The sequence below is a fragment of the Magnolia sinica genome, chromosome 4, assembly GCF_029962835.1.
Source record: "Magnolia sinica isolate HGM2019 chromosome 4, MsV1, whole genome shotgun sequence".
NCBI lineage: Eukaryota > Viridiplantae > Streptophyta > Magnoliopsida > Magnoliales > Magnoliaceae > Magnolia > Magnolia sinica.
The window spans coordinates 94517122-94529294 of record NC_080576.1 but is presented as its reverse complement, the minus strand read 5'-3'; the positions used below and the strand labels follow the sequence as shown (position 1 = coordinate 94529294).

The following is a 12173-nucleotide window of genomic DNA, read 5'->3' as shown; positions in this document are numbered from 1 at the left end:
ATAGGGGTGATGAAATTAGGAGTTCAGTGGCTTGCATCTGAGGTTCGACTGGGGCAAAAATAGACAGTTTGATTGGGGCTGAATTAGTAGAGGATTAAGACTGGTTTAGGAGGGTAGATGTCTACTAAAATTTTGGCAGTCTCGCTTTGTCAGTTTGATGTTCGGGCTTTGTAAAAGAAAGAAAGAAAAAGTGAAGGGGATAGAAGAAACAGACGCAATGCGGAAAGTAAAGAAAAATATGCTGATTTTATGATTCAAGAATCAAGAAGTAGAATAATGTGATCTGAATGCAGATTCAGGGCAAAAGTAATAGAAACTAGGGATCGAATCGAGAAAAAAAGATGACCAACTCACCGTTGTTGGTCTTGAACTGCAATCCAGCTGTTAGAACCTGCTTTGATACCAACCTGAAGCAGTTGATTGGATTATGCTGCCTAATTGGAGGCCTGGGCCTCCTGTTGTACATGGTTGTGCCTAATAGGTAATGGGTCAACTGTGGGCTTGCGTTTGGGCCTAATGGATCTGGGCATGGCCCATGGATCTTGGGCCCATTGGGCCCAATTGATGTGGCTCGGCCTATATAAAAATCTTATTTATTTTTCGGTCAACATACTTATAACCTTTACAGGAATGGGCTGAAAACCAAAATCTTAATATCATGCTTTCTTTAAATAGATGAGATGGGTGTGGTAAAAGAAACATAAATATTGGATGTCATCATATTAATGGGGAAAATGGATTTTTAAAGATGATCCTAAATAGCTGGGACGAGTCTATGATGATAATGATTGTGCGTGTTGCCATATAGTAATATTCCTTGGGAGGAAACCCAAAGTAGTGCTGCATGTGCTAATGTTAAGCGGAAGAAAATATTAAAAAATAAACAAGAATGACACTAAAAGTAATACACAAGAATTTGATGCTAAAGTTTACAAGTAATGTTTCATCTTGGCTTCTTATAAAATAATGCAGAATAAACAAGGAATTGTGAAGCTAAAAGTTGACTTATTCTATAATTAGAACAGGATGCTTTCTATTGCTTATTTTGCAATGGGAGTTGGTATGGAAATTTGGAACTATTTCTTCAATCTCTTTGGAGTGACTTTGGTGTGCCAAGAAATGCTAGCCAATGTGATGTACGAATGAAGAAACTATTGAATTTTTGAGGACATGGTGCAGCTTTTGAGAAGATTATGGAAGCTATTCATATCAGCACCTTATAGTTGGACTCTAAGAATAAAAAAGTTCAAATATGTCGGACTCTCAAATTGACATTTGGTCCCTTTTTTTTTTTTTTTTTTTTTTTGAGAATTAAAAACAGTTCTATTAAACGGGAAAGCACTGGCCAAAACAAACCCCTAGGAAGGAACCTGCAATGCAAGTGATCCTCTTTTCAGTCCCTCTTAAACTGCGGGACAAACCATTACAAAGACAATACCGAAGAGAGCTCAAAAACATGGAGAGGCATAGAAAGCCCCACCCAATACATAAAACAACTGAGAGGAACCAACTCCCCAGCACGAACTAAGCTTCTACAATCTCTAAGAATCTTGCTTCTCGAGTAAATTGTGGAATTCCAGTTTCATTAATTCCCAATCCACTAGAGGGGCTACTATATTTCTCTTGATGATCTCAATGGAGGCTTTGCTTTTGGAAGTTCATGTGTTCCTTTTCTTCTTCTCCTCCTCTTATTATTATTATTATTATTATTATTATTATTTTTTTTAATTTTCCATATGCCCCAAATGATAATGGAAGCAGTGTTCAAAGTATTGGTATTGCTACAAGTTTCGCTGCTTGGGGACACGGAAAGCAATATCGATATTGCCAATTATATCACCGATAACTAGAAATGTGGGGAAACATGGAAAAACCAGTAGGATTTTTCAATGAAACTTTAGGAGATGCTAAAATACACATTTGGATATTTAAGAATTAAAAAATTGTAAAAAGAATGCATACGTAATAAGTTTCCATTTAACCAGTCCAACCATCCCATCCATCCCATCTATCCATCCAACCATCCAACTTTCCATCCGAACATCCATTAATATTTAAGAATATTGGCAACAAGATATTTCGCCGAGAAATCGTCGACAATTGGAAAGGAAATGAAAGACTATGGTCTTGATTTTGCGCATGCTGTGATAACAATAATATCACAATATGATCGATATTACCGTTGACAATTTGAACATTGTGTACAACTAGGCGCCCATAAAAAAAAATTCGAAATGGATTTTTTTAATAAACATATTTTTGGCGATATGGATACAATGGCGATATTATCAAAACATCGCCGATACATTAGGGATACGAGAGACCTAGAATTTACACGGTTGAAAATATTAGCGATATCGACACCTTGGTGATACAAGTGACACCTGGAATCTGCACAGTTGAAAATATTGGAAATACATTGGTGATATCGATACCTTGGCATTACTTAGTGATACATTGCTGATACTTGAAATTTCTGAGACTACCGGTGTTATCGGTATCGTTACCAATTTATTGGTTTCGCCAAGTTTGAGATACAGTTAATATCGGGGATACTCCGGACAGTGTATGGAAGTAAATGTTTTCTAAATAATAGATCCTCAGGCCAAAAATGGACCGCCTCCGATCTGTAAATGTGCTCGTTCACAAAGGTGGATGAAGGCTTCAAAGTCTAAGGTAACTGTCCACCTCCCTAGTGTGTGTAAAGTGAGAACTCAATATTTGTGGGAACTTCATTGGGAAACCCTTTAGGAACTATGGAAGGTTTCTTAGGGATGACAATGGCAAGATTATGATGAGATTACTAGGTCCATCTAGGATGGTGGACTTATGAGGTAGAAATGAGGGTCCTCAAAGACGTGATTGTGTATAGAGGTGTACACGAACCGAGCTAGCTCGGTTAGCTCGCTTGACTCGACTCGAAAAAGCTCGATTCGATTCAGTTCGAAGTTGGGTTCGAGCCGAGTCGAGCTGATTTTTTGAGCTCGACTCCGATCGAATCCAGCTCGAATTGAACTTGAATCGAACCAGTTCGGTGACTCGATTACTTTGCTATTGATGTTGCTCACCAAGTGTTTGATGAAATGACTCAACGAAGTGTGGTTGGTGGCAAGGAAGGTATGTACATGAAACAGATACCCTTTTTTTTTTCTTGGTTTTTGTGTTGCTTAGAAGGTGTTTGATAAAATACCTGTAAAACCATTGCTTCTGTTTTTGCATTAAGTGGGATTTCGAAGGTGCAGTCTAGGTGTTTGTGGAAATGCTGCAATGGCGAATTCGGCTCGAACTGGCCTGAGCTGCTGATCGAACTGAGCCGAGCTGGCCAGTCAGACTCAAGGACCGAGCCGAGCCGAGTTCGAGCTGAGGTCAGCTAGTGGCCGAGCCGAGTCGAGTTGAGGCCAGCTCGACTCGGTTCAACTCGATGTACACCCCTAATTGTGTATGGTGTCATTCTCTAGCGTAATCATCATCGGAGGGAACTCTCTAAATGTCAAAAGATTACCTCAAAATCATGGAGGTTGTGATTTTTTGGTTAACAAGGTACATGATGTATCTTGTTCCTCGAGCATTTGTTTTAATCTTGTACGGGGAGACGCTAATGAATTGGCCAATTTGATTGTTAAAGAAGGGTTATGGAGAGTCTTCTCTTTAAATGCCTGATATCTACTTGGTTGGGCACGTGTGTGCCTGCTGTTTACTCTTGTCATCATCATTGGAGCCTTTTCCTATCTATTGGTGTTGGCTCTGTTTTCAAGACTTGATAAAGGAACTCTCACATTTGCCTGGCAAACATATGAAGACCAGCTGCTTCCCTGACATCAACTCTCCTCTACCCAGGCTGGAGACTGGTGGGCACACTACCACTGGTTGTAGTTTCCTAAATTATTTGCTATGCACAAGAAAAATCATCTTTAGATAATCTACCAATTTTAGTCTTTCCGAAAAAGGAAAAAGAAAAAGAAGATAGACAGTACACATGAGAAGACTACCTTTGTGTCATTTTGTTCTGATTCTTATTAAAAGCCTCATGTTTTATTTTTTTATTTTTTTATTTTTATTTTTGGTTCTGAATCTTTCATGTGAACAACCAAAAATTGGGTAATCAAGAGCTATATTCTTGCTTATGTTGATTTGCCACTGTTTATGCAGGACACATATGCCAGTTATGTTAAAGATTATTATCTTGGAAGTTATGGTGCAAGCCTTGATAGCTATGATCCGGAACATCTAAAGAAGACTGATCTTGGTGAAAATAGTGGTATGTATTTGATTGGATTGCCTCTGATTTTTACTTATCTAGTAGGCCTTTGTCAATGGACTAGGGAAAGTTGTGTGGTGTTGCAGGTTACTTGACTATTACTTCAGTATTATTCATAATCTGTTTCAGGCGATCGTTTATGGTGGTTCCAAGTTTGTACTGAGGTTGCTTATTTCCAGGTGGCACCTGCAAATGATAGTGTTCGTTCTTCAAAGATTGATGCAAAGTATGTTTCCTGCTCATGATACTTTGGATCCTTTCTGCTGTTAGGGTAGTAATTAGAACCTTACCAATGGAAGTGGAATTAATGTGAGCACATTGTAATTTAAACTCCACATTCACTAAATAAAATTTGAATGACCTTGCCCTGAAACCTATTTGACTTTGAGGGTTTCATGAAATTATCATAATAAAACTAGATTGCTAATGAGACCTTGTTTCACATCTATGATGGAAGATTTATATGTTACCCAAACAGGATCAATCATATAAAGAGAGGGAAAAGATTCTAGAAATAGGTAGATGATTAGAGGACTTTTATTCATGGAGAATAGGGGAGTAGTTACATGTTAGAGCTTTCCCAGTACAAAGAGAGATCTAGATAACTCTTCTTTAGGAAGGCAACTTTGAACGCATTTACCTGCCTAAATAAATGCTTAGAAACAATTCATGAGTCATGATGTCATTACTAAAAATCATTCTATTTCCTTCCTTGAAAACGTTTCTTGGGATTGAATGAAGAAGAGTTCTCCAAAGAATCTGCCCAGACATTGAAGATTGGAAAAAAATATGCCTTTATTTATTATATTTTCACCATATTTCCAGTTAACTTGCATGTTGAATGTTAGATAAGCTGGCAATAATGGAACATGAAAGTCTAGAGGCATAATGGATAGTTTCTCATGAACCAATAGTCGAGTGCTTTTTATGTTGCCTCTTACCCTTTGTAAAGAGAAGATAACACCTGCGATGCCTGTCATTCTAATGTTACAGGTACCATTTAGACCTATGTGAAAACATATTTGGAAAAGGCATTTATCCGGATGTGGATGCGACAAACATATATTATGGAGGCACAAAAATTGCTGGTATGTACTTTAATTCACTTTTTCCCCCCTTCTTTGAGACCAGATGTTTCTATTCTTCATAAATTGCATTCTATCATGTTATCCTTTATCTTGTCTCTACCTTCTCATCTTCTTTGCAAGTTTGTCATGCTTTCTTCTTCTGAAGACTTTTGTTTTTAAAAAAAAACACTGAGAGAAGGTATGTGTCAAATGACTCTCCCTTTGAATAGTAGATTATAGTGAGCTTATGCAGTTCTTTGTTTCATCAGCAGTTCTGATACTTCGATTCTTTTATTCCTTTTCTTTTACTTGGAGAGTTCCAATCAGTGCTTCTTTAATATCTAGCTTTATCTAGAGAAAGGCTGTGTTGAGGCTGCTTAGAATGGGTGTTACACAAGTACACATGGGCAAGAGGCAAAATATTTTGGGAATCATGATAGGTGGTACCAAAACACAAAGATGCCACGTGAGGATTTCACAAATGAGCTGGAACCAGGAATGTGTTTAATATGTTTGCTGGACATGTGCATGGGGACAACCAAGTTTTTCTGTAACGGTAACGGCAGTTGTAACGACCACCGCTATTACCATTACGATACGGGCCGTAATGGCTGTTACAGCCTCTCTCTCTTTCTCTCTCTTTCCGTTTTTGAGAAAAAAAAAATGTATTGGCCCCATAACGACCTGTTATGGGTCAATTCTTCCGTAAAGGCCGTTACAGCCGTTACGACCCCACAATGCGTAATGGATGCCACCATTACCATTATGTAAGGCTGTTAGAGTGCACCATGGTGGAGCTGGACTTTCATGTTAGGAATCTATGGTGGCACCTTTAGTTTTATTGGCATGGGCCAAGGGAAATGTCAAAGACACCAACTAGAAGAATCTTTGTTCAGGTTGGTGTGGTTGGTGTGGATTGAAGGGAAGATGAGAGATATTAATGTTGAACCTTCCTTTTTGGCATGTATTGAAAGAGACATGTGCTTGCACCTTTGGTATTGTTAGATTGCAGGAAGAAGATGGAGACCAATGTTGCACCATTGGTCTTATTGGCATGGATCACATGGAGGAAAAGAGAAAATGATGATAGATCTCCTATCTCGTGGTGTGGATCATGTGGAAGGAGAAGGATGAATTTTTTTGCATCTTTTGTTTGTTTGTGTGGATTGAGGGAAGGAGAAAGATGCTAAAGCTGCACCTTCGTTCTTGTTACGTATGGATGGAGTGAAGGAGAGACTCCAACATTGCACTTTCAATAACATTGGCTTTGACATAAGTCAAGCAAAAAGATACCTACACAGCACCTCCAGTCTTGTTGGCATGGGTTGAGGGAAGGAGAAAAGGCACTGATAATACACTTACATTCTTCTTAGCATAGGCTGATGTGGAGGGAAAAAGACAACAAGCTCCTTGTGGAAAGTTAAACTACCATGGGACTACTTGAGTTGATAGAAGGCGTTGCTTGCTGAGTTTGAGGGCATAACGTAATTCATCATGTCTAGTTAGAGAGCTGCAGTTCAAGAGGTGAGAGAATCAGGTCTAGGGTGAAGAGGTAAAAGTGGGACTGAGGCAAAAGCCCAAAGTGATCAAGGACCCAATGGCCTGAAAGGAAGAGAGCCAATTTGGGGCAGAGAACGAGGAACTAGACCATCCCATACACAGGGTGAAGAACAAACAACACTATGGAGTTCAACACAGAGTTAACAAGGTTGTCAACACAATCGGCCAATTGGGTGGGGAGAATTTTCATGGAGTTGGAGTTGTATTACATCCCATTCCCATGAAGTAGTATTGCAGTACTGTGGAGAAATATTGCAGGTTCCAAAGGGGCTAGAAAGTAAGTCTAGTAAAAGCCTAGAAGAGTCTAAAAGAGAAAGAATCTAGAAGATTCTTGAAGATTGTGGTAGATTGGAATTCTTTGGAAGGTTCTAAAGAATCTTGTAGCTAGACCTAGGAGTATGTAAAACTTCCCAAGAATATGTAGCTGGTAGAAAAAGCATAGGCCATTCAAGGATCTTGAGTTTCTAAATATGTGAGAGCCTAGTCATTTGGGAATGAATACTTGTAAATGTCTAAACAGTTAATATTATGGGCCCCAATGGGGACAAAATGTCCTAGTGTAAAACTTCTAACACTTCAATAGTTTCTCAACAAATAGACGGTTAATTAAGAAAATGCAACAACAGTTCACATACGACCATAAAATTGCCAAATATTGTATTTAGGATATTCCAATATGAGGGTTTTCTAGTGAATGGACAATCTAGGGTGAGGCCCATCATATCAACAGTTTGGATCACTGAAACATGGTCTACACTTCTACAAATTGAAACCTGAATTTTGTGCAAACTCTTAGCTGATAATTGTATAATATCTCTTTCTGGGCAATTCCATACCTGAAATGACATCCACAACCTCAACAAAGTCACAATGACATCCCTTTTGAGTTATAAGTGGTGTTTCCTTTTACACTAGTTTTCTCTTCCATTTAAAATCATCCTAGAGGAAGGCTGATTCAGCATGGTGTTGAATCACTGTGCGAGTGCCCTACCCTTGAGCAGTGAAGGATTTTGTGAACCCCTGATATTATGTCCACATTTTACTGTATTAGTGTGCATCAGAACCTCACATGATTTTTATGGATTGATGGCCAATCTGAGAGTTTGATACTTAAGATGGTGCTCCAGATTAGTGGATAATCTAGTAATGAGAAAAAGAAATTCAAGAACTCTGAAACTAAGTCAAGAGATTTGCTGGAGGGATGAAGATATTGTGAATGATAGATGAACTACAACATCTAATTTATGTTCCCAATAGTGTTTCTCATCTTTCCTTTTTTGTAAGCGTGTCAGTGACTTCTAGGATATTATTTGTAAGGACTCCAATGGTTTTTTTTTTTCCAATCAATGAATGTTGATAATCCATGTCTTGTACACTTCTGTTTTGATGAATAATCAATGCATGCATTTATAATACTTATGTTTCATGATATGAGGTTCTTTTCTACACCGAAGCATATAAATAATTGATGCAACCTTTATTTGGGTGAATAAATCATCAATTAGGTTACTCCTTTCCCTTAGTTGGTAGACATTATTTCCGTCACTTGGTATCTAGAATTTCATTAAACAAAACTCATTTTGCAAACTAAGATGTTGTCCTTTAATGAATACTTTTTTTTTCTTAAAATGACGTCAATGTGTCCCTACCCCATTTTGAGGTGAGACTATTTCCTGCGGATGTACGCAATCACCCACAAACCACGTGCATCGGGTAATCCCGGAGAGGGGAATTGTCTATGGGGAGCACACCCACGACACTTGCCATTCGCTCAAACCTTGTCCTTTAATGAATACATAACCCAACAAGATACGAGTTTTGGAAAATTGCTTTCTTGAGATTTAAATCTATTAGGTTGTGTTTTGGGTATGGCAATTTAGTTTGATTTCCCTATGACTTTTTATGAAGCATCAAAGATTGATATTTTCTGTAAAATTTGTTCTGTTCCTTGTATAGTTGTATATCAGTTTTATTTATTTATTTCTTTGGGGGGGTTGGGGGGTTTGGGGGTTATCGCTAATTTTGGTTTTACCAAATAATTCCTTACCTGATCATTATTTTGGGAATGTGCTTTTTGAGGAACTAAATGTCCAAAATGCCCTCTTGACATCCAACCCATCCCTCTTTAGCTTTCATTAAAAAAAAAAAAAAAAAAAGAAAAAGAAAAAGAAAAAATTGTTTGTGTTTTTACCCAATGAAAAGATATCTTTAATAATTTAAGAGGTAGCAATGGAGTAACAAGTGCTATAATTGATACAAAATATATCATGACTGTGTATAAATTCACTCTTCTTGGTCATTGAATCTCAAGCTATTTATGTTATATTGTGATGTCTTCGACATGTTTGAGCAGGTTCTAAGATAATTTTCACAAATGGCTCCCAAGATCCCTGGCGGCATGCGTCCAAGCAAACATCATCCCCAGAGAGTGAGTTTGAAAACAATTGCTTTGACAAGAAATCGCAAAGATGTCTATAATCTATTTCACAGATTTATTTATTTTTTGTTTTTAATGTCTGAAATGATAATGTTTCTTGGTATTTCAGTTTTGAATTGTTTGAGCAAACTTGTTATTTATTAGTTGAGTCATGAGTGCTTGATTCTCTTGTATGTTGGAACTATTGGCAATAAACGCTTTTGATGTTGTCATCATCTAAGCCTTATCCCAACTAATTGAGGTCGGCTACGTGAATTATTCTACCATTCCGCTCTATCAAGCTAGGCATTATGTAATGATAACGGTGGTCGTAATGGCCACCACTGTTACCTCTACCATACAGGCTGTAATAGCCATTACAATCTCTCTTTTAAAAAATTAAAAAATACGAAAAACCTATATAGGCCCTGTAATGGACTATTACAGGGTTGTTACAACCTTTATTTTATTATTATTATTATTATTATTATTTTTTTTTATTTTATATATATATATATATATATATATATATATATGTATATATATGTATATATATATGGGTAATGTGCCATTACAACCTTTATGGGGCATAATGGGCTGTTATAGGGGTTATACCAGCTGTTACAGGTCATTCTTTCCATAACAGCCATTACGACCTCCTAACATATCACGGTTGCCACTATTACCTTTAAGTAACGGCCATAACGACACACCATGCTATCAAGGACCATAACTTCAATTAGATCTATTGTTCGCAGTATCAGGATCATAACTTCAATTAGACCCATTATTCGCAGTATCCCCGATAGTATCTAAATATCCCTGATCTTATCCATATCTCTAGCTCAACGATACCGATAACACTAGCAATATAAAAAATTCCAGGTATTGGTGATATATTGCTAAATATCGCAATGTATTAATATTGCCAATGATCGGCAATATTTTTTACTATGTAAATTCCAGATGTCTCTTTTATCACCAATATATTGCCAATATTTTCAATTATATAAATTCCAGGTGTCTTTTGTATCAACAGTGTATCGGCGATATTTCAATAATATCGCCAATGTATCGCTAATATTTTTTACTGTGTAAATTCTAGGTGTCTCTTGTATTGCCAATATTTTCGACTATGTCAATTCCAGGTGTTGCTTGTATCGCCAGTGTATTGGTGGTATTTCGATAGTATTGCCAATGTATTGATATCACCAAAAATCTATTTATTAAAAAAAAAAAAAATCATTTCATTTTTTTTTTTATATATATTTAATGGGCGCATGGTTGTATGATAAAATTCATGTTTGTATGCGTGTATATGTATGCATGGATGGATGGATCATGCATGTGTGTTTGTATGTATGTATGTGCATGGATGGATGGATGGATCCAACATTTTCCCCATGTTACCCCAATGTTTCATTGAGTCAAAGATGCATGCTTTCAGGCCCCATTAATAGGGAACTTATTGTTTGCTTACAAAATATGCAAATATGTGTCTTTTTCATTATTGTTTGATTCTTAAATATGCAAATATGAGACTGTTGAATTCATTAAAGGAGGTTAACCCTTAGAGTTCTCAAAGTGACGCGATGAGATGGTTGGAAGGCAAATCCGACATTTTCTCTATTAAATCTTTCTGTTGAAGAATCAATGGTGGCTCAAGTGTAAATGAGGTTAGTCATACAACTTATCTTTGGAGATATGGTTCCCCCTCAAAGGTGGCCACTTCAGCTTGGTTAGTGGGAATTAATAAAGTTCTCACACTCAACAATTTGTGCAATAGAGGTATGGTGTGCTATCATGTTGATGAATCGGCAGATCATTTGTTTATACATTGCCAGTTTGCAAACAAGGTTTAGGAGGGTTTCTTCTCCAGTTTTGGCATTCAGTTGGTCATGCCAGGTACCAGTGATTCATTGTTCCGGTCTTGGCATGGCGGGGGTAATAGGAAAATAGGAAAGAAGATTTGGTGCCTATGCTTGTCGGCACTCGGTAGGGATTTGGATCCTGTGGCTGGAGCAAAACAACCAATGTTTCAGGAATCGGAAGAGAACTTCAACAGAGGTTGTTCTCATGGCAAGTAGCTAAGGTTATTGTGGTAGATCAGTTGAGCAGTTTCTGGGCAATTTTGTAGTTCTTGTTGTCTTAACATCTTCTGTTTTCCTTTTTCTTGTTCTAGTTATATTCTTTATACCTTTGTTCTTTGTGCAATAAAATTATTGTCGTTTAAAAAAACATAATAATAATAATAATGATGTCTATTTTAGCATCTCTTGAAGTTTCACTGAAAAATTCTACTATTTTCCCCATGTTTCCCCACATTATCGGGAATTGGCGATAAGGATATTGTTTCTGTATTGATAATTTGCATAAACATGGAATGGTGATTCCGAACTATTGCTTTATGTGCATGAGGGACGTGAAGTCAGCGAACCACTTGTCTTGTTCATTCACTGGTGATGGCTTGGTCAGTTTGCAATAAATTCCTAGCAATTTTCAACATACCTTGGGTTATGCCGGGATTCATCAATGCTCTTCTTCAAGCATTTTTTTTTTTTGGGGGGGGGGGGATGGTAACAGTGATAACCGTTACACGTTACGGGGTCGAAATGGTCGTTACAGAAAAAATAGGCCATAACGGCCCATAACGGTCTTGTAACAGTTTTTTCAAAAAATAAAAAAGGGCCGTAACGGCCATTTCAGCCCATATCATAATGGTAACGGTAGTGGCCGTTACGGCCACCGTTACCGATTTGGAACACCTTGGCTTGGAGGCTAGTGTTGGTAGTGATCTGTCTTGTGGTCTTTGTAGGGGGAGAGAAATAGTAGGATCTTTCGGGATATCCATGTGTCAGTCATGGAAATCTTT

General features: G+C 37.5%; 1 protein-coding gene across 2 annotated transcripts in view; it reads left to right on the top strand.

The window, feature by feature from the left end:
- The window catches only part of LOC131243406 (probable serine protease EDA2), an 88730-nt gene that overhangs the window by 70549 nt on the left and 6008 nt on the right, over positions 1-12173 (top strand). For both annotated transcript variants that reach the window (XM_058242753.1, XM_058242754.1), the window contains exons 8-11: positions 4150-4258; positions 4388-4484; positions 5252-5346; positions 9239-9313. In XM_058242753.1, the coding sequence (XP_058098736.1) occupies positions 4150-4258; positions 4388-4484; positions 5252-5346; positions 9239-9313 (376 nt within the window). The remainder of the gene's footprint in view (positions 1-4149; positions 4259-4387; positions 4485-5251; positions 5347-9238; positions 9314-12173) is intronic.